The 22224-nt window shown below is 40.6% G+C and overlaps 1 protein-coding gene and 1 pseudogene across 1 annotated transcript in view; one reads left to right on the top strand and one right to left on the bottom strand.

Annotated features, from left to right (window-relative positions):
- The window catches only part of SLC2A13 (solute carrier family 2 member 13), a 380204-nt gene that overhangs the window by 275713 nt on the left and 82267 nt on the right, over positions 1–22224 (bottom strand). Inside the window, exon 3 of the mRNA XM_075551886.1 lies at positions 12300–12508. Coding sequence (XP_075408001.1) covers positions 12300–12508 — 209 coding nt within the window. The remainder of the gene's footprint in view (positions 1–12299; positions 12509–22224) is intronic.
- On the top strand, positions 4472–4783 carry LOC142451104 (ATP synthase F(0) complex subunit g, mitochondrial pseudogene; annotated as a pseudogene).

The following is a 22224-nucleotide window of genomic DNA, read 5'->3' as shown; positions in this document are numbered from 1 at the left end:
CTTCTTAAGGATGGAGAATTAAAAGAGCTTTTGACTTGGCCATCTGTCGTTAACTACGCTTTACCATGTGAGACATAAAGCAACACTCTCACACTTCAACAGTTTCTATTACTTTGGAATAAACTCAAACCAAACTCACTGCCAATGAGCAGATTCTGACTCACATGACCCTTTATAGCCTCTGTGATATTAAACATAGAAATGCTTTCCTCGTCAATTTTCAGAAAACTGTGGGTCACCTTGCTGAGAAACAACATGTCCATATATATTTCAAGTTCATGCAGTAAATAAACACATGTATCACTAAGAAACACAAGAAGGCCACTAAAAATGTATTGGGGGAAAAGATGCCTTTCCTTTAAGTGCACAGACGTTGCCTGCAATGAGTTCCTACTGCAATGTCATTAAGATGAGATTGGATTTCTAAAGAAACTTTGGAAGAATTTCTATCAAAATATGACAAGTATCTACCCTCTATGACCTCGCTGCAAGATACGACTTGCTGAAATGGCCCACAGACAATACCAATTCACAGGAAAAGAAAATGACTTATGAGCAGATAAGCCTTGATGATCTAATTGCAAAAATCACTGGAGGCAGAAAAAGAGAGAGAGGCAGCTATTGCTTGCTATATACACTGGAAGGTAAAACCCCCACCCAAAGCTGAAGGTATGGCAAATCATGTCTCAAACTGAACTCACAAAGGATCATGAATAAATTCCACGCCCCACAATGCCCTTTCCTTCAGGGATAGACATTATAAAGGCAAACACAGCCAACATTCACCCAGATTTCTTAGCCCATTGGTTGAAAAAACTTAAACACTGCAAATCTTGGTGGCTGGAATGTTTGTGCATAGATAATCTCACTGCACTGCAAGACAGGTGTAGGAATGAATTTCATTCTGAAACATAAGGGAGTGCCTTTTGTGTTGCTACTTCTCAAATATGTCTTAGTATAATTATAGTGACCAAAGATCAGGGCTAACTTCCTCACTGATACTCAATTTCAATAAATCTATCTTGAAAATGGTTATGAGCTACAAACACAAATGTACATAACTTTGTATATGGAACATATAACACAACTATTTTTCTCAGGGAAAAAGTCCCATCAAAACAGGGTGGTGCTGGTATAACAACAGAAAAAAGCTGAAAACCCAGAAATAAAAACATCAGCATACAGACAATTGATTTTTTATAAGGGCCCACAAAATATCAAATGGGAAGCGGATGCCCTCTTCAATAAATGGTGCTGGGGGAAAAGGGGCATCTACCTGCAGAAAAATGAAGCAAGACCTTTACCTCACTCCATGCACAAGAATAAACTCAAGGTGGATTACAGACCTTGAGGTAAAACCTCAAACTCTTAGGGCCATCAATGAGGGAATTGGGCAAACCTGAGAACTTTGGCGCAGGGAATAGATCGGCTATCAGAAATAGGGAAGGACACAAACACAGAGGAGGCACAAATTGACAAATGGAATATATCAAAGCTAAAACACCTGTATACATCGAAAGAATCCTCAAGGAGGGTAATAAAAGAGCCCACAGACTTGGAAAACATCTTTAGCAATGACACATCAGACAAAGGCCTTATTACTAAAATCTACAATATTTTGCTAGCTTCTAAGAAGAAAAATACTAATTGCCTACTGAGGAGGTGGGCAAAGGACCTGAACAGAATTTTCACAGGGGCAGAAATCAGAATGGTCAATAAACATGAGAAAATGTTCCCAATCATTAGTCAGAAGACAAATGCAAACTAAAACAAGATATCACCTAACACCCTCAAAGATAGTTCAATTCAAAAATTAGAAAGCAACAAGTGCTGGAGGGGCTTTGGTGAGATAAGAACTCCCATCCATTGCTGGTGGACCTGTAGGTATGTATAGCCACTATGGAAATCGATTTGGTGATATCTAAAACAGATGGAAATTGAGTTACTATGTGACCCAGAAATCCCCCTACTGGATATATACCCAGAAGAGGCAAGAAAAAAACCATGGCCAGACATCTGTGCTTCAACGTTCATCGTGGCACAGTTCACAATTGAAAGAATTTGGAAACAACCGAAATTTCCATCAACAGACAAATGGATCAAAAAACTGTGGTACAGACACACAATGGAGTATTACTCATCCCTAAAAGCAGTGGTGAACGCATGAAGCACATTCTCGCATGAGAGGAACTAGAGGAAATCATGCTAAGTGAAGTAGGCCAAGCACAAAAGGACAGTACAACACAAGTCCACTGAACTAAACTTAAAAAAAAAAAAAAACAACCAAAAAACCGGACATAGGGGAAAAGCTACTATATACAAACATCCCTGGGGTGAGGTCCAGCAACTATGGCAGAGGCCAAACCCAATCTAGGGATACTTACAGCAGTCAATTAAATAAGAGGGGGAAAGAGAAAAAAAAAAGACATGGGTGCTAGGGGAGGGGGGAAAGCGGGAATGGTAAGCAGGGTACAAACCCACCCAAGGGGAGGGTATAGTTTATATCTCCACATGTAAGGGAGAGACAGACCAGGCTTCAACCTGATGTACCAAGACATGAATACAACATACCGGTGTGTACCAAGGAACCAATAGATAGGTCCAACGCACAGAGAGGACAATAAGGCCCGCAGCACCAGGAGACATGACTTCCCTCACTAAACCATAGTACTGCAGGGGATGACACTGGAGACACAGTGCGGGAATTATGCACAACCAGACCCCATCACGCTGGGGCAAAACACTAAGGGCATGCAACAGAGTAGCAATAGGAACAAAGTGATGAAATGCCCAGGAAATACCAAAAATAAACTTTGGAGACAGAGTGTGGCACCCCATCAGACCTTGACCTATTCATAGGCTTTTCCATTTTTGTCATTGGCTTTCTTTTTGTTGTTGTTGTTGTTGTTTTATTGCTTTGTTGGTCTTAACTTCCGTTGTTGTTTTATTTGGCTTTGCCTGGTTTTTGCGCTTATTAATGTGTCTGCATGTCTATCCAGATAAGATAGGTGGAAAAAATAATTCAGAGATAAAAAGAACAGGACCAGCGGTTCCAGGGGGGATATGGGAGAAGGGGAGGTGAGAGAAAGGAAGGCGGGGAGGGAGGGAGGGAGGAGAAACCAACCCAGGGACAAGGGAACAACAAGTGAACTAAAATCAATGGAAAGAAGGGCATAGGATGCCTAGTGGGGCTTAATCAAGGGCAATATAGCAGTGAGGAATTACTAAACCTGAATGAAGGCTGAACATGATGGTGGGACAACTGAATTGTAAAAGGAAATAAAGGGAATACAGGAAATAACCAGGAGGCAAAGGATATTTATAGAGGTCTAAATACAGGCATATACATATGTGTATATATAATGGGAAGGGAACAGAACTATGTACTATTGTTACAGTTATAACTTAACTATATGTTAAGGATTAAGGTTGGAGGTGGACATTGGGTCTCAACTTGAGTACTCCCTCAACATAAGAACACTTTGTTCTAACAATCCGGCATTCTGTGATGCTCACCTACCTGACACTATTGCTGAAGACAAAATGGGTGCCTAAACAAATGAGGTGAATAAAGCTGATGGTGCCCAGCTATCAAAAGATATAGCATCTAGGGTCTTAAAGGCTTGAAGATAAACAAGCAGTCACCTAGCTCAGAAGCAACAAAGTCTACATGGAAGAAGCACACCAGCCTGTGTGATCATGATGTATTGATGGGATCAGGTGTCAGGCATCTAAGACCCAGAACAAAATCATACCCAATGTGAAGGGGTGGGGACATGGAGTAGAGACCCAATGCCCATCTGTAGACAACTGGACATCCCCTCAATGAAGGTTACAGGGAAGAGATGAGACATTCAGGGTGCAGTATAGCACTGTTGAAACACTCAGCTTTCCTCTATTTCTTTGGTGCTTCCTTCCCACTGTCTCATGACCTCAATTCTACCTTACAAATTGGATTAGACCAGAACATGCACACCACTACAGATAAGAGCCCGCAACACAGGGAATCCAAGGTAGATAAACCCCTCAGGGCCAACAATTAGACTAGAGATACCAGGAGGATTAGGGGAGGGGAGGGGAAGAAAGGAGGTATCGATCACAAGGATCAACCTATACCCACCTCCCAGGGGGACAAGCAATGAAAAAGTGGGTGAGGGGAAATGGAGGATGATATAAGATATGAAAATAATAATCTATAACTTATCAAGGGTTTGTGAGGGAGGGTGGGCAGGGGGAGGAAGGGAAGAAATGGGAGCTGATATCAGGGGCTCAAGTGGGAAGAGAATGCTTTGAAAATGATGGCAGCAATGTGCAAATGTCCTTGACACACTGGATGACTATATGGATTGTGATAAGAGATATTAAGAGCTCCCAATAAGGTTTTGTTTTTTGTTTTTGTTAAGAACAAAAAGCCTTCCAGGAGGTGACATTCAACCGGCCGTTTCGGGCCACGGCTTTCTCTCCTAGAACGATGGCCCAGTTTATCCGTAACTTGGTGGAGAAGGCCCCGGGGATGGTAAACGCTGCTGTGACTTATTCGAAGCCTCAATTGGCCACATGTTGGCACTGTGCCAGGGTGGAGCTGGTTCCCCCAACCCCTGCTGAGATCCCTGCAGCTACTCAGAGCCTGAGAAAAGTAGTCCATCGTGCTAAGACTGGTCGCTTCAAACAGCTCACAGTTAAGGAAGCGCTGCTGAGTGGTTTGGTGGCCACTGGCGTGTGGACGTGGCTTTATATTGGCGAGATCATAGACAAACGAGGCATCACTGGCTGTGATGTTTGAAGACCAGTCTTTAACATCTGATTCTATTTGGTGTGCTATTTGAGTTTTCTTGGACCATGTGTGATCAGTCTACTCTAATAAAATAGATCATCTTAAAAAAAAAAAAGAGCAAAAAGAGGGGTGTGAGTAAAAGAGTAAAGGAGAAGGGAGACTGCAGCCTCTACCCATGTAACATGTCCTTTGAGATGTAAATACTGACACAATGGATGGATATATTGTGATTAGAGCTGTATGAGCCCCCAATAGAATGATTTTTTTTTAAATCATAAACCATTTTATCTTCCCTGAATTGTCCTTCTGCTTAGGAACCTTTAGTGGTTACACATTGGGCTACTAACCATAGGCCATCAATTCTAAACCACCAGCCCGAATTGTTCTTCTGTCAGAGATTTTTTAAGAGGCTGCTCTTCATTGAAAACTACAATTCATGCCTCCGGAGTCAACCTGTTGTTGCATTTGATCTCAGAACATCGATTCCTTCCCTGGCTTCTTTTCCTTCCTGTTATCTTATTGCGCCACTTGCCTGTTTCTCTGAGAAAGACTTTCTTGTTTGTTTTCTCTCCAATGGTCCTGCCTAATCTTCACTGTCCACAGAAGAGCTGGAGCTTTATTTTAGGCTTCCCCTCCGGCCACTCTGAGCCATTTTTACAGCCAGGCTGAACACCCCTGTTACTCTCTGGTGAAAGATAACTAACAGAAGAGAAAAAAATTAATTGGCACAATCAAAACTGTAGAATCACTCTGAGTTGGAATGGACTCAAGGATAGTGAGTTGTGGTTTGTTTGTTTTTATCAAAATGGTTGAGATGCCAAGCACAAGATCAGTGGTTCGAATCCACCTGCAGTTCCTCTGGTGACAGATGAGGCTGCGAGTTCTTGTGACAATTCACAATCTTAGAAGCTCTAAGAGGCAATTTTACTCTAATCCTCTAGGGTCGCTATGAGTTGGAATCAACTTGATGGAAATGAGGTTTCAAATAGAGTAGTAAGATAACATATGATATACATCATCTTAATTTCTAGCTCATTCCACACTCCCTTCAAAAGAATCCTCTTTAGTCCGTCCATTTAACTTATTGTGGGAGAAAATTATTAACTATCAGAAATGAAAAAACCCTGCTAAAGATTCTTTGCGCTTCTATACCTCAGCTGTCAAGTCAATGTCAACTCAGAGTAGCCCTATAGGACAGAGTAGAATTGTCCCTCTGGATTTTTGAGAATGAGTCTTCACAGGAACAGTCTCCTGCAGTGACTAGGCTCTGGGGTTTGAACTGCGGATCTCCCAGTTAGCAGTTCATTCACTTGCAGTTGTGTAACCTGCTACACCATGAGAACTTCTATTGCGTTTCTATATGACCAGTAAATTAAGAGATGACCATCTGGTGATAATGACCAGACCCTATTTTAATACCTTGCCTAAAAGATTGGCCCACATGGAAAACTCCCAAATTCTTTAAGTTCATGCTTGTCCAATTGAGAGATGCATACTCTAAGGGGTGAGCATTATATAGTGATACATCAAAGACAATAAATAAGTACTGTGTAGGACACAGAATACAAACTTCTGTTAATTTCTAAGACACAACATAAAAGTTCTAGTAAAATGTGACCTTACTGAGGCCGCCTGATGCCTGAAAGGGTCCGTTGTGCTTCACTTGTCTTTGAAGCGAAGCAAAGAAGCTTTTGAGTCACTACTTCAAGTAAAATACCTAGATCTCTCTCTGGTATCTATCTCCTCACACATTATATACAAGTAATGCCGTGATTACACTTCTATGGACCATGAAATAAACTAGGAAGATGAAACATAAAAGATATGTAACAAAATGATGAGACTAATTTGTTTGTAAATATGCTTTCAATTCTGAAAGTACTATTGTTCTACCCAGTTCATATCACTTGGCTTGTCAACTTGGGGCTAATCGTTCTTGTTGCAGTGTCTTCAAACTCTGGTATGTGTACTCTTTACAGCCATGATCAAGCCTACTCAATGGACCTGCTCCATTTCACAATGCATACACTTTTGCATTTTCTGTTCCATCTACAACACTCTTCCCCCCAGTCCTCTACACTAGTGATTCTTTATCCTTCAAGATTCTCCACCTCAGTCACCCCTCTTAACCATCCCATCCAAACTAAGCCAATTTTAGTCCCTCTCTAAGTATTTTATGATAGTGTTTATTTTCTTAAAATATTATCACAGTCTTTAGTTATGGGTATTTACTTTTAATTTATTATTGAGTGCCTCATAAAATAATGGCTAGCACCTTCTATAACTTACTGCCAATATTCTCAGCTCTGTTGAGTCACTAAATAAATATTTTTGAATGAAACAATGCTAGATAGCCTTTAGAATCATTTAAAAAATTGAAAATAGATACTTTTCGCCAACCCATTGCCTTCTTGTTGATTCTGACAGGCAGCAACCCTGCAGGACAAGATAGAACTACTCTATACATGTCCCAATAGGAGCAGACTGCCCCATCTTATTCCTGCAAAGGAGCTCATGGGTCTGAACTGCTGACCTTCTGGTTGCCAGTAGACTACTTGAACCACTGCACCACCAAAGCACCTAACTCTTCCTCATATACGTGAAAAAAAATCCAGACCTAGATATTGTTACAATAATTCTAAAAAGATACTGTGGCTCGCTGATTCTCCCAAGACCCTTTCGGCAATGTACATTTGGGATAGGGACAGGAGATCCACTTCTCTGCCTCCTGCACCAGGGAGTTTTCCAAAGCAAGCTGTTGCTTGTTCGGCTGGCACTTATTAGAACTACTGGATGCGTAAACAGTGTGGTGCACACATGAAGGCTAAACGTTTGCTGCTGCTTGTACAAATGGCTTTTTCATCCTTTCTGTAAATTAACTACACTGGAGAATACACACAAGACTTGACCGGCATGCGCAGAAGAGATGGGGTCCCATTACAATCCAATCCTGTTCACAGCATGACCCGAAGGCTTCTCACCTCTGCTGCTGACAAGGCGGGAGTCACAAATGCCGTATGCGTTGACATCTCAAATTATGAAATTAAGATAACCAATACATTATCAGTGATTATGCCTACTTTCCTCAAAAATATTAAATTTGCATGCAATGACCTACAAGAGGAAAAAACCCTAGGGGAGGCAAAGGATCACATAAGCAAATACCGCAGCCATGAAAGTTACAAAGTCTCTGGGAAGCTCCCAAAGAATGGTTTCCTGAATCAAAATAATACCTTTTGGTCATGCTCATAGGCAGCTAAGGTATCCTCCTTCCCTAACAATAAAACATCCATCCTTATAGGAAACACAACTTCTCTCTACTCTCCTCAAATAGTGGAATATTCTGTCGTGACTATGTTGATTCTTCCCTTCAGTCAACTACACCTGCACGCCATTGCCTACCGATCCCAGGTTTAGCATTCATCTGCCCAGGATGCACGGAAGAAGCCAGGCCCCTCTGTAACCCTCCAGCACAATCGCTGACTTGTCTTCTCTGGGCCAGGATGTTAGCTCTTACTTCATGTGCGTGTATCCACAATGGAAACAGACACCAGTAGTGGTATCCATTTTCCAACCAAAAACTGGCAGAGACTCTGTTCCTGGACATAGTGTTGGTGTTAGTTGCCCTACCGCTGAATCTGACTCACAGTGACCCGACGGGTGGACAGCAGAACTATTCTACAGGTGCGACCCCTGCCGTGCCTCTCTGACAGAGATCACCAGGCCAGATTTCTCAGTGCATCTGGCTAGGTTCTACCTGCCTTGCCGTTACTAGACCAGTGCTTCACCATTTGTGCCAAACAGGGATCCATCCTGGACATTAAAAATCCAACCCGCACAGATCATATTTAACTGTCGTAGAGTATCTCAACCATAAAAGAGCAAAAAATCATCGTCAGCATGTACCACTGGAAAATCAGGCTGCATAGATTCATCCCAAGAAACTATTAATTCTGTACTTCCCCCAAAAGTGCATGGGGCAAAGGAACTGGCGAGCTTGAATCTTGTTGATGGTGCAGCTGCTGTGTACAACAGTTTGGCAGTCTTGGGTAAAGGTAACCAAGAAACATGGCTTGGTTATTTTATTCTAGGTCTAAACTCAAAAGAACTTAAAGGACGCAAATAAATAAATACACAACAGTGTTCTCTGCAGTTTTATTCATACTAGCCAAAAGGTAGAAACAATACGTGTCTGCGAACAGAGGAATGAATTAACAAAATGTGGTATGTCCACACTATTGAATATTCTTTAGTCAAAATATCTTTAGTTTTAAAAATCAAGCAAGATGATAGTATTTCAAATAATACAAATGGATAGATTATGCATTCATTAGTTTCAAAGTCTCAGGTATGAACCCAAGCACGAAGCCAATGCCATTAGACTCCAATGGGTAACATTACAGTATTATCAAAAGCCTGTGTCTGTAAGGCAGTACTAAGAAACTGGTAAATAAGTAAACTTTTATCTACATCCAAACAACAGTGCTCCTAAAGATGTCCACAAGTCTAAAGCGGGTGATTATAATAATTACAATCCTATGTGTCTTAAATTTCTAAGGAAAACTCATTGGTGACACATTCCAATCAGGCGTGAAACTCAAACAGTGCACCATGCACAAATGCATTAATTAGACCTGTGTGATAAGTTTTCAGTTGGTCAAAATGAATCCACCTGTTTAACACCATGTAGTAAAATCAGGAGCATCTCTATCCAAAAATAAGAGGAACTATTTTTATTAAGTTGGTGCCTTAACCTTTGTATAAGCTAATGAAATAATTCTAAACATAATATTTAATGAATTTAATTTAAATGACTAAATTATAATACTGAATCTAGCCCTATACACTGAAAAGTTCTTCTACTTACACTTAATTAAGGCATGGGTTTTAACTGTACTAGTTATGAAACATCACATTTGCATTCTATTCAAGCTATACACTAAGGGCAATAGAGAAGAAAGTATAATATAATTTAAACAAAAATCAAAAGCAAACCTTTTGCTGTTGAATTGATTTCAACCTGTAGCTGCTCTATAGACAGAGTATGCCTGCCCAGTAGGGTTTCCAATGCTGCAATCTTTACAGAAGCAGCTGGTCACATCTTTTTCCTGAGAAGTTGATGATGGATTTGAACTGCTAACCTTCTGGATAGCCGCTGCACATTTAACCATTGTTCCACAGGCCTTTTAAAAAATGTTACTTCTTAAAATAAATCCCATGTTATAGGTTGTAAATGTGATGTAAAGAATATTTCTCCTCAGTACCACCACTAAGGTGACAGTTTGGAAATATAGAAAATGCCAGGCATGTGTTAGATGCTCCCAAAGTATAAACAACGTTCACCTAGAATGAGCCCACATTTGTTGGGGATTTGGTCTCAACAAGAAAGTCATATTGTATTATTGTTCTGCTGTATAAAGTTGACTTTAGTAGTACGTAGCTAATAAAATGTTCACTCCATTATTTCAGAAAGGCGCAGTATTCAGCCTTTCCCAAATGGTAATGAGTCACCGGACATCCAAGAGTTCTGTTTAACATGCAAGGGAACCTCAAGAAGTTCATGGAAAAATGAAACTGAAAGATAGATTTTGTTCCCAGGGATTTTGAAGCTCCTCTTATCTCCACAAAGGTAGAGAGAGAGGAGAGGGTAGATAGAGCTGAGAAGGAAAGAGGGGTAGAGAGAGAGAAAGAGAGATTTCCTTAGCTATGAAAAACAATGTGGCTAATATAAGTAATAACCTCCACTGGAGCTGCCAATCAATGCACAGCAAGGCCATGAGAAAGACCAACTTGGCAGAGGGAGACAATAGCCACCACTGTTCGCAGGCAGTACGTACGGCAGTATCTTCCTTCGCCGTCCTTTTTATCTTGCAGACTGGCTACCAGTCAGATCGTCAAGGTCAGACACCACTTTGTTGTTGATTCCTAAAGCCCTATTGATTTCTTCTCTGAATAAAATCTGTCAATATAAATTAACTGGAAAGTTCTTTTTCTTGGTTTAACACCTATTTTTTTAATTACACATCTACCTAATTAGACATTTTAAGGAAAACAAGGAAAGACAAAATTATTCCAAATTTATATAAGGTGTTCACATTCTTTATAGAAATTAATGTAGCACCACAAATAAAATAATAATTTTTACTGGAGAACTTCATTTTGACAATGGTTCATATTGTGATTTTTTTTTTGGTTAATATGGGGGATTAAGAATACACACACACACACACACACACACAAAACCCTGTGTAAGAGAAAAAACCTGTCAGAGAAGATAAGCGAATGTTGTCCATTAATTGAGAGGGATAAAAAAAATGTTCAGGTTGCACCCTGTCAAAGGCAGAAAATGTCCAAGACCAAGAAAAGAAGCTATTCCCACCAATTCCAACTCTCGGAATACTACGTGAAACCTGTGAGAGCCGGAATCTGGTACGGAAAGCGTAGGCTTACCACTTTCCTATTTTCCTGTTAGTGGAAAGTATTAATTGTCTTTCTCTATTTCTCTGTATTTATACCTTCCACAGTTTGTGGCTTTCACAGATTGTACTATATAGCAGGTTATATATATATATATAATTTTTTAAAATACCCTATCACCAAGTACTAGACTCACTCATGGTTATTCCATGTGCAACAGAGTAGCACTGTACGCCAGTGTTCAGTGGCTGTTTTTTGGAAGCAGATCAACAGAACTTTATTTTTCAAGCCATCTCTGGGTGGTCTTGAGCTTTTAGGTTAGCAGCTGAACATGTTAACCTTCTTAATCAATTATAGATATATAAATATGTACCAAAATACATATACCTCTACAATGGTGCAATAACCGTGCCATTTAGAAGGGTGTACAAATATAAAACTAGCAATTACTGGAATGCAGCAGCACTGAGGGGACCCTGACAGTGCACTTGCTGCTATCCAAAAGGCGAGTGGCTCAACCCACAACGCTGTTCCACGGGGGAGAGAGGTTACAGTTTACTTCCATCAAGACAAAGGGCTTGGCGATCCTACTTGGCTGTCCTGCACTATCCACAGTCACTATTCCAATAAACTGCAGCAAGAAGCGTGGTTGTGGTTTGGTAACATTAAGAGGTCCCTGGGGTGGAACAAGTATTTGCACTTAGCTGCTAATCTGGCCGCCTGACCCACCCAACAGTGCTACAGAAGAAAGATCTAGGGATCTGCTTCCATATTACAGCCAAGAAACTAATCTGAAGGCGTGGAAGCAGTTCTCCTCTGTAACTCAGAGGGTTGCCTTGCATTGGAATTGACTCAGCAGCAACAAGGTTGTGCTTGTCTGGTTTTAGAGGCAAAATGGAAGGTGGTTTTTTTTCTTCGTTTCTTAACATTGTCATAATGCTTTTTAAATTAAATTGGTTAGGTACCTGAAACCAGTACATCAGCTTAGAAATATTAAATACTTGTTAAAGAATATAATTTTTAGAGGAAAAATAAATAAATAAAAGAATACAATTTTTAAAATGAAACCAGTACGTAGTTCAAAAATTCCTGGAAGACATGGACATACCTGAGCCAACCTCTTTTTCCTCTTCTTCAATGTTGTTTTTGATGCTGTCATATTCCTCGTCAATGGTCTGGTTCCCACGCATCTGAGACAAAATCCTCCGGGCCTTCTGAGTCTGTCCTTTCTGAATAAGCCAACGAGGGCTTTCCGGTAAAAATAGAAAGCCAAAAAACTGTATAACTGCTGGAATTGCTGCAAGTCCCAACATGTACCTGCAATAAGAAAGCCACATATTATTGTAAAATTTGGGCCTACTAGCACTTTGTATGAATAAAAGGTGTATGCTCACTACATTGAAAATATCTAATGATGTTAATTTAGAATGACTTATCCATGTGTGTGACACACACACACACACACACATACAGGATATTTTATGCTGCATGAAAAACACAAGACAAAAAGCTAATTCTTTCTCTCATACAATTTATGATGGAAAAGAATGGACAAGAGTCCCAGTAAGCATGTATATATAATCTAAATCAAAGACATTATGCAAAACACCATAATTGCCATCCCTAATTAATAGTAATATTAATACTTATTTTTTAAATATAAAATGGTTTATAATAACCAGCTGATATCTAGTTTAAATACAGTTTTCATTACATTAAATGTTTAAAATTATTTCTTTGTAGATATCTCTGCTTTGAGTGATTATGATTTCTAACTTTTTAAAAAATTTTAATTCTCCATCAGCATCACTATCACCATCATTGACTGAGGCAGAGGAGCTCCCAGCTAAAGAAAATATGTTGTTTTAGCAAGTGACTGAGTAGACTAGAAATGACTAGAAAAATGAATAAAACTATATGTTGTTCTAATGTTTTGTCATCTGCTATGAAATGTCTATGATTAATATCTGGCAAAGTTTTAGTAAAATTCAACAGCACAATTCAAATACAGCTGTTCGTCCACAGTCTGCCTTATTCGGTGTCCAACTTTCCCACGCACATGATGCACGTAGAGAACACGATGGTTTGGGACAGGTGCACCTTAGTCATCAAAGTAACACCCTTGCTCTTCAATACTCAAAAGAGGTCTGTGCAGCAGATTTACCTAGCAATAGATCCTTTGATCTCTTGGCTGCTTTCATGAACATTGCTTGTGAATTCAAGTAAAGAAAAATCCTTGACAATTTCAACATGAGAGTGAATGTGTTTGTTTGTTTGTTTTGGCAGGTTGGGCTGCTAACCCCAAGGTCAGCAGTGAGCTCACCAGCTTCTCTGCTGGACTAAGATGAAGCTCTCTGTTTCCCAAAAGATATACAGTCTCAGAAACCCACAAAGCAGGTTCCACTCTGTTCTATCAAGTCCTCTGAGTTTAAGTCAACTCAGCGGCAATAGATTCTTCTTGGAGCAACATTTAAGGCTGTTTCCAGAGACTACTCAAAGGATAGAAATAAGCTTTATATTTTTATATCCTCACATTTCTATCCTAAGAGTGAAACAAGCATACTTATTTTATTGCATTTTAATTACTGCTCAAGATAAAGCTATTCTGGTAGGTATAAATTCGCATGCCTTTGTAGAATCCGATACATCAGAGCAGGGATAGCTAAGAGAAAAAAAAAAGAGAGAATGAGGAAAGATCTGAGGCTCACGCTAGCTCAGGGCAGACGAACCCAAATCTTTGCCAGGGACTGACGCTTTTATCTACCAGGTGACTGCTCTGTTCATTTCATGGAAGAAGTGAAAGCAATCAGTCAGTACCTAGCACAGAGATGACAGATGCGCTCAGGTAGAAAAACGCCTCCTACCACCTTCCTTTCCACCTCAACATCTACAGGAGTAGACAGCTTCAACTTTCTCCCGCTGAGCGGCTGGTGGGTTCAAACTAATGACCTTGTGATTAGCAGCACAGTGCATTTTCTACTGTGCCACCAGGTGTCCTAGATTGGAGACTAGAGAGGATATAGAAGAGGCTGCTTGTTGTGGTGCTCATACAAAAATTAACACTCAGCCAAAAGAGTATGATCCGCAAAGGCTTAGCAAAGGCAGTATCAGAGAGTTCCACTCAGTCCTCTCAGCCCAGTGAGTAAACAGCTGCGATGACTGCTTAATACACCAGGGCAAGCAGTCTTCAACCAAGCAGTCAGTCCCTCCTGATAGGGCAGATCTCAGTATCATACGTGAATCAACAATCCTGAAACTGGGGGTCGTGCTAGAATTATCTGAGGAGGGGCTTTTAAACACTGCCAGTGTCTGTACCCACCTACCTCCGGGGATTGTGATTCATTGGTCTGGGCTCTGCGCCCAGGGAAATCCTTTTTTTTAAAGCGCCCCAGGTGGTGCTAGAGCACATCAAGGCTGAGAAGCACTGATCTAAATGCTTGACAAACCCATGGGGCGCAGGTCAAAAACAAGCGGCCAAGACCCACAGCTTAAGGTAAAAGCCATTATCTTCTGGAAATGAGACAACAAAGATGACCTTAAAGAGAAAGTACGTCAACACAAGCAAAAATGCCAAGTGTCCATGAGTTCTGAAACTCTTGAGACTATTCTTTAGCAGCATGATCATGCACCAAAATATGTTTTTTTTTTAGTTTCTAAACTAAAGTTAATAGGTTAGCAATTTTTTGGCACAACTAGTAGCATCAGCACCTGTCAACCAGAACATTCAGGAGGGATGTTATCATGGTAAGCAATGCTTTCAAGTGGTTAGGCCAACTAGCAAAAAAGGTGAGAAATCCCAGCTCGCTTGCTACTTGTTCGCCATTCTTCCCCAGGCCAAGGACTGAGCCTGTGAATCAAAGACGATGCATCCCGAGGTGCCAGCCCTCTGCTGTGGCTTAGCAGAACCCGATGCTGCTTCCTTCAGAAGGTCCCGTGCCTCACACACAAACAAACCGGTCCCCCACGGGGCAGACTAGTTGTCATTCTTCTTCTTTTAGAGGAAGCATATTGTGCTCACCTAGGGGACTTTAACAAGCATTCTCTCATCTATGGCTACTCAAGACAGAAGGTCGCAATTCACAGCAATTCCTCTTTTTTCTGTACTGACAACATGGATTAGCACGTTCATTCCTTGCTCTCTAGGAGGTCCACAGAGGTGATGACTATGCGGTGTATACATGGAATTCTAGTTCAATGTGAGCAATAAAAGGCCAGCAGCAACAGGCAATATAAACTCAAAGGGTTTACCTAAAACCCACGGCCACGAATTGACTAATAAAAACCCTGTAGGTTTCAAAGGTGTGGATCTCTACAGGCAGAGATGGCCGCATTTGCTCCTTCCGAGTGGCAAGTGGTCCAATGCTTACCCACCAGCTCCACCAGGCTCCTTGTTCAGAGGGCTTAGGATGCACACACACACACACACACACACACACGATAATCTTACATGGCCGATGCCATTAGTATCTCCATTTCATACACAAAGAAACCGAGGAATAAAGATGATACATAAGAAGTATGTTGCAGAATTGGATTAATATCCACTAAGTATGGTCCTGTAATATCAGTTCTAGTTCAAACATTGTGTTTAAGAATCACTTGATAATCAATTCTGCAGAATTTATAAAACTTTCCTTTACTTTGATTGTTGCTAGATGCTGACTCACAGTGAGCCTTTATGAAACAGCAGAACTTTTACAGATGGCTGCCCTGGCTGTCAATTATATGGCAGGTCTTCACCCATAGAGCCACTTGGTGGGTACAAACCACCACTCTTTCCATTTGTACTCAACCACTGTGCCACCAGGCGTCTAATGCTTGATCTTCGTCTCAGGTTTAAACAGCATGATATATGATTCCCAATTGTGCCCAGCACAATGCCACCCCTTGGGCTGAGTAACTATGCATTTGGAAATAACCAGTACAGCCTGGACAGTGAGGAGTTCTGGTGACATGGTGGTTAATGCATTGGGTTCCTATGCACAAGATCAGCAGTTCGAAACCACAAGTCACCCCATAGGTGAAAGGTGAGGCTTCCTACATCCAGAAAGAGTGCGGTCTCGGGAACCCACAGAGGCAGTTTTCCTCTGCCCCGGGGGTCACTAGGAGTGGGTGTCGCCTCCATGACAGTGAGAGCGAATGAAAGAGTGGAAGTGGGTCATCCTACGACTCTTTCCATAGCAATCCTTACAAAGCCAGGACGCTTCAAGAACTCTCTCTGAAAATAACTGATGAGTATGAATTAAATAGCAAATAATTCATTCTCAAGAGCCAAATTACACCACTCACTTTGAACATATGTGTCAAATGTAAGTTTTATTTCATTCTCCTATATCATATACAGTAAATTTTCACATGCAAAAATATAGAAAGCAAGTGGGTATTTTGCTTATTTTTCCCCAAAAACCATTTTATTGGGAGCTCTTACAGATATCATGTTATTCTACAGTTCAATCACATCAAGCAGTATTTTGCAATTGCTACTATAATCAGTTACAAAATATTTTTCCATCTTGAACCCCATGATATCCGCTCCCCTTCATCCCCCTACCCCGTATTCCATGTTATTTCTATAGGTTTATCCATCCTGGGTTTCATAAACCAAAAAATGGAAAAAACACATAACAACAATTCAAGAGGGCTACCCTCAACAACAAAATGCATCAAAGATAAACCCCACTCTGGAAAAAAAACAAACAAAAAAGTATTGAGGACCTGATCAGGCCCAAAGTGTATCGAAGGGGGAATCAACTGACAAGGTTTTAACCTTTCTAGTCAGGTTTTTCACTGATCTCCTACAGACATCTTGCTAATACTCTGTTTAGTAATCAGTTTATTCCCATCCGTCAATTATGGAGAAAGGGAAATCCCCAGGGCGTATTTCCTGTGTAGCCCAGGCTAACGTATCTTGGGCCTCCACTGTCACTCAAGCCATCTGCAAACCAGAATCTCACAATTTAAGCTCAGATATTATTTCCTCCCTGGCTATGGATTACTTAATTTACAATCCTTGGGTCACGAATGTTGCTTCTTCCAGGTGGACTGACATTACATCTCACTTAGATGGCTGCTTGTTTGAAAACAAGCCGTTAAGACCCGAGATGCTATTCTGATAGCCAGGCATCATGTAATTTCGTCTCCACACTTTGCTATAGCCCCATATCTTCTGTGTTTCCTTCTTGAGAGTGAGTATCAAGCTGGGCCATGTTGTAAGAACGAATTGTTATTAAATTGTAGGTAGGAGAAAATGAGCATTTTAAAAGATCATTCAGAAAAGAAATTTGTTTTTAATGTTTGACTTAGGGAGATTTTACCCTTTTAATGTATTTTATACATTGTACATGATAGAACAAACGTTGCTTTTCTCTATACTCCATCCACATCCATCTTCCCCTCCATTCTTCTGCTTCGAAAAGGCCTCTCTCCAGCCTTCTCTCTTAAGTAGAGTCACACAGAATTGAGGAACTATTACTGGAAGCTATCTTCTGTTTATTTCTCTTTGCTCCTCTGTTCTTTTTCCTCCTTAAGGACATGAAAGTGTTGTCAATGCCCGACGCCAGATGTGTATGATTTATGGTTTTAATTGTAAGTCAAGCTATTACTGAAAAACATCATAGCTAAGGGAACTTCATTACAATATTTTTAAAACAAATTGCATGCAATTGCTTTTATAGCTTGGAGGGCTCAATTGTACTAAGGGAAGTCACTTTTTCATTCTGAGAGGCACATAAAGGTTTATCCAGCGCCCCGGTGGCACACTCATTACAGGTTGGGCTTCTAACTTGAGGTCTGCAATTCCAAACAACCAGCCACTCTGAGGGAGAATGATGAGACTTTCTACTCCGGTAAAAAATTAGTCTCAGAAACCCACAGGACCATTCTAGCCTTACCTAAAAGACTGCTATGAGTTGGAATCAACTTGGTGATAATGATTTTCCCCCACAGTCAACCAGCCAATTAGCATTCTAATGGGCCGTGGAGGTGCACTGCAATGACCATGTTCTTATTTGTCATCCAACATCTCGCCAAAAATATGTCTCCAAAACATAATCTCTTCCTTCAATTGTCTAGTCAAAAAAGCCTTGGTATTTTTGAAAGCACTAAGTTATTTCAGTGACAATCTCTAAAACTTTGTCCTTAGTACAGTGAAGCGTATTAGAAATATTCTCTAAAAAATGGCTTATGATAAACTGGGGGGGAAAGTGCCTAAATGCTTCTGATTCCAATTTTAGTCCCACCTTCTACTTTCCATTCTGTTTATATCTATCTGCTTTTGATTTCTAATTATTGCCTAGGTTAGCAACTTCTGAAGAGCTCAGATGAGCTAGGATAATATCACAAACTTTAAAGTTTGAATTTATTCTATAAAAACATAGTTGCAAACTGCCATCCTTTCACATATAACTATGAAGTAAAACTTTCTCCCCCCCCAAAAAAAACAGTTATTCAAAAGGTCAGCAGTTGAAATCAGTAGAGTTGTTGAAGTTATTATCTAATGAAAATTTGTTTCTTGAGAAATTTAGGATAAATTCCTTATAATCTCTCAGAGTTGTCACTTAGCTGTTTGTCCTTTTCCATGACACTTGGTAGAGTATCATAAAAACAAAAATAAAAACAGCCAGAAATGTAATGAGACTAATGGACACAGTGGCTACAATGGGCTCAAACATAAACACAATTGTGAGGACGGTGCCGAACCAGATAGAATTTCCTTCTGATGTACACAACCACAAAGCCTGCAGTGTGAAGCAAACATTGGTCCTTAGGAGAGAGATGAGGCTTCGATTTCCATAAAAAGTTACATTCTTGGAAAACCCACAGGGGCACTTTTTCCCTGGCCTATAAGGTTGCTCGGAGCCAGAACTGATGAGAGACAATGAGTTTGGTTAGTGAGTAACTGAGATCATTAATCACTTATCTATTTACAGTGCAGTGGATTCTGACTCATGGTGGATCTGTATGTGTCACAGCAGAACTGTGCTCCAGATAATTTTCAATAACTGGTATCAGAAGTAGTCCTGAAGGTGCCTTTGGCTAGACTCCATAGATGAAATGAAAACCAACACCTTTCGTTCCCAAGGGCTCACCAGAGAGTGCAATGTTATGTGTTGTTGTTGTTAGGTGCCATCGAGTTGACTCTGACCCACAGCTAACTTGTGCACAACAGAATGAAACATGGCACGGTCCTGTGCCATCCTCACAACTGTTTCTATGCCAAATCCATTGATGCAGCCACCGTATCAATCCATCTCATCGAAGCCCTTCTAGCTTGCCGCCCCTCCACTTGACCAAGCGGGATGTCCTTCTCCAGGGACTAGTCTCTCCTGACAATAAGGAGTCTTATCAGCCTTGTCTCAGCCTGTTATGCCTAAAAGGATGCAGATCTGTTTATCGTTTTAGAAATCAATGTGCTTTCTATATCCTACTCCAGCATGATTCAAATGCTGATATTCGTCTATGGTCTTCATAATTCAATGTCCAACTTTCACATGCATATGATGCTTGTGGAGAATACCATGGCTTGGGACAAGTGCACCTTAGTCCTCAAAAGAACACCCTTGTTCTTCAATACTCAAAAGAGGTCTTGGGCAGCAGATTTACCTAGCAATAGATCCTTTGATCTCTTGTGCTGCTTCCATGAACATTGCTTGTGGATTCGAGTAAAGAAAAATCCTTGACAACTTCAACCTTTTCTCCCTGTGACAGGTTTAATATCAACTTGCTGGGTCGGGATTCTCACTGGTTTGGTGGCTATAGTCTAGTAATCTCCCATGATGCCTCCTAACACGAAACAATCATCTTCATGATGGGACCTGCCGTGAGCAGCCAACCATTTGTAAGAAGGTTTGGGTGGGATGCAAAGTCTCTAATCAGGTCATATCTTGATAAAGTTTCCTCTGCCTACTTCCTCCATAAGTAGGTGTTGTGGGAAGCGTGCTTGCATTTCTGGTGCATCTGCATCATACATGTGGTATGTCAATCTCCAGTTCTTGGACTTGAGCCAATGGCTTGCCATCTCACCAACCAACCTTGGTTTCTTTAGACTCTTTTGGGTCTTTGGCCAAAAGTCCAACCTGTGATACATCCTCTCCTGCTCTAACCAGCCTCAAGGTTTTCTATTTCATCTGTCTGCTTCCTGGTTCATTTCCTTGCTTCATCAGCCTGGCAGCTCCAAGTTTTAGGAGAAACCCTCACCTCATATTGGACCCACAGACTTGAAATGGACTGGATTTAACCACTTCTATGACAGCATGAGCCATTTTCTCGATACAAAATTCTCTCTTTAAACACATATACATATGTATAAGCAGCACTAGTCGTTCTTGTCTAGAGAACCCAGCCGAGCACAATCCCCTGAAGCTGGACCTTTCTAACAACAAACAGGTCAGTGAAAGATTTTTCCTTTAAGCAGAGGATGCTAAAGCCCTGTGTATGGGCTCCAATAGTCACACTGCTCCCTCAGTGCGATATCCAGAACTAACCACCTACAGTGTAGAGTACTCCTATGCATTTTGTGACATATGCCAAGTTTTCCCCTCAAATAAATAATTAATAATCCCACGAGCAGTGCATTCACTTAAAAAACTCTTCTCTTTGAGTTACAAGCAAAATGGTCACCATTATTTCTATTTATAACTAGAGACGTGTATGTTAAAACAATCAGCAAACATACATTATGATTTATGGCAGATGTTTCTATGTAATGAAAAAGCTTTAGATGCAAAAAAAGATAACACAGAACTTAGCAACTTGCTCTATGAAGGAGTCCTTCACATTGAGGCAATTCTGACTCACTGGGACTCTCTAGGGCAGGGGTCCTTAGACTTTTTAAACAGGGAGCCAGTTCACTGTTCCTGAGATCCGTTGGAGGGCCAGACTATAGTTTTAAAAAACTACGAACAAATTCCTATGCACATGTCTTATTTTGAAGTAAAATTACAAACGGGGCAAAAACACCCGGCAGGCTGGATAGATATCCTCTGTGGGCCACATGTGGCTCGCGGGCCTCAGTGTGAGGACCCCTGCTCTAGGGTCCCTGGAGTATAATGTGAGAAGTACTAGGCTGCTAACTACCAAGGTCTGCATCCTTAAAGTTTCTGATCCTGACTTGGGGGAGTCTTTCAACTTCCCTAATCAGCCCCCATAATCCTGAGTACTGTCTGAGTTCTGCGTGGTAACCATTTTAACAGATTGCCAAATCTAGGAGAGAAAGAGAGTACTATGAGAAAAGTGGTGGTGTCAGAAGAGGGTAAAGGAAATTCACAGGTGGAGGCATGGCTGAACTCTTGTGGCAAGTGACCCTGGACTGGGGTAGAGTGGGACTCTCTCGCTGTGTAGTCAGAGGAGGTTACATGTGGTTCCCCATGCCAGTTCCTCAAGTATATTTCCAGAGGGGCTAAATTCTTCTCTCTTTGGTTGATTTTTATTCATTTACTTTTATTGTAAGGTTTAATTTGTTTAAGTTATCTTACTTAAAACCTATGTTCAGCCGAAATTAAGTGCCTAATTGTGCTATGTATTTTCATGTTTCATCCTCTACTTCTTTTCCTAAAAATTTAATATAGGTATTGAATGAGAAGCACAAAGTATTAGTGCTAGCAACAGCTATATGAAGGATTTGTTTAAATCCTAAGGCTAATTTGTAGACAGTAAGGCTGTGTCTGAAAGAAGGAGGACAAAGCATTTTCCTGCAGAGAGGCATATTCTTTTGATGCATGAACTTCTTCTTGAGCTTAGCAGTTAATCGCCTTTCTCTGATGTTTATATTCACAGAGAAACATTTATGAATACCGGCTTTGTGTTTTACCTATGTATGAAGTTTGTATATTCCCTGAGATTAAATTAATAAATTGGTTTGCAATTAATACCATTTAACTTTGGTTAAGAGTCCCTTTCGAAGAGCCCAGAAAATTTCAGCTCGGAACAATGAACACTAAGCATTATCCATTCCTACCTCTAAAGCACAAGTACAACAGGTCAATGGCATTCGGGATTCTAAACTGGGGTAGAGGAGATGTAATTAGTAATTAGAA

The sequence above is a fragment of the Tenrec ecaudatus genome, chromosome 6 (genome assembly GCF_050624435.1).
Source record: "Tenrec ecaudatus isolate mTenEca1 chromosome 6, mTenEca1.hap1, whole genome shotgun sequence".
Lineage (NCBI taxonomy): Eukaryota > Metazoa > Chordata > Mammalia > Afrosoricida > Tenrecidae > Tenrec > Tenrec ecaudatus.
The sequence above is the reverse complement of the archived record's forward strand: the minus strand, read 5'-3'. Positions and strand labels throughout refer to the sequence as shown.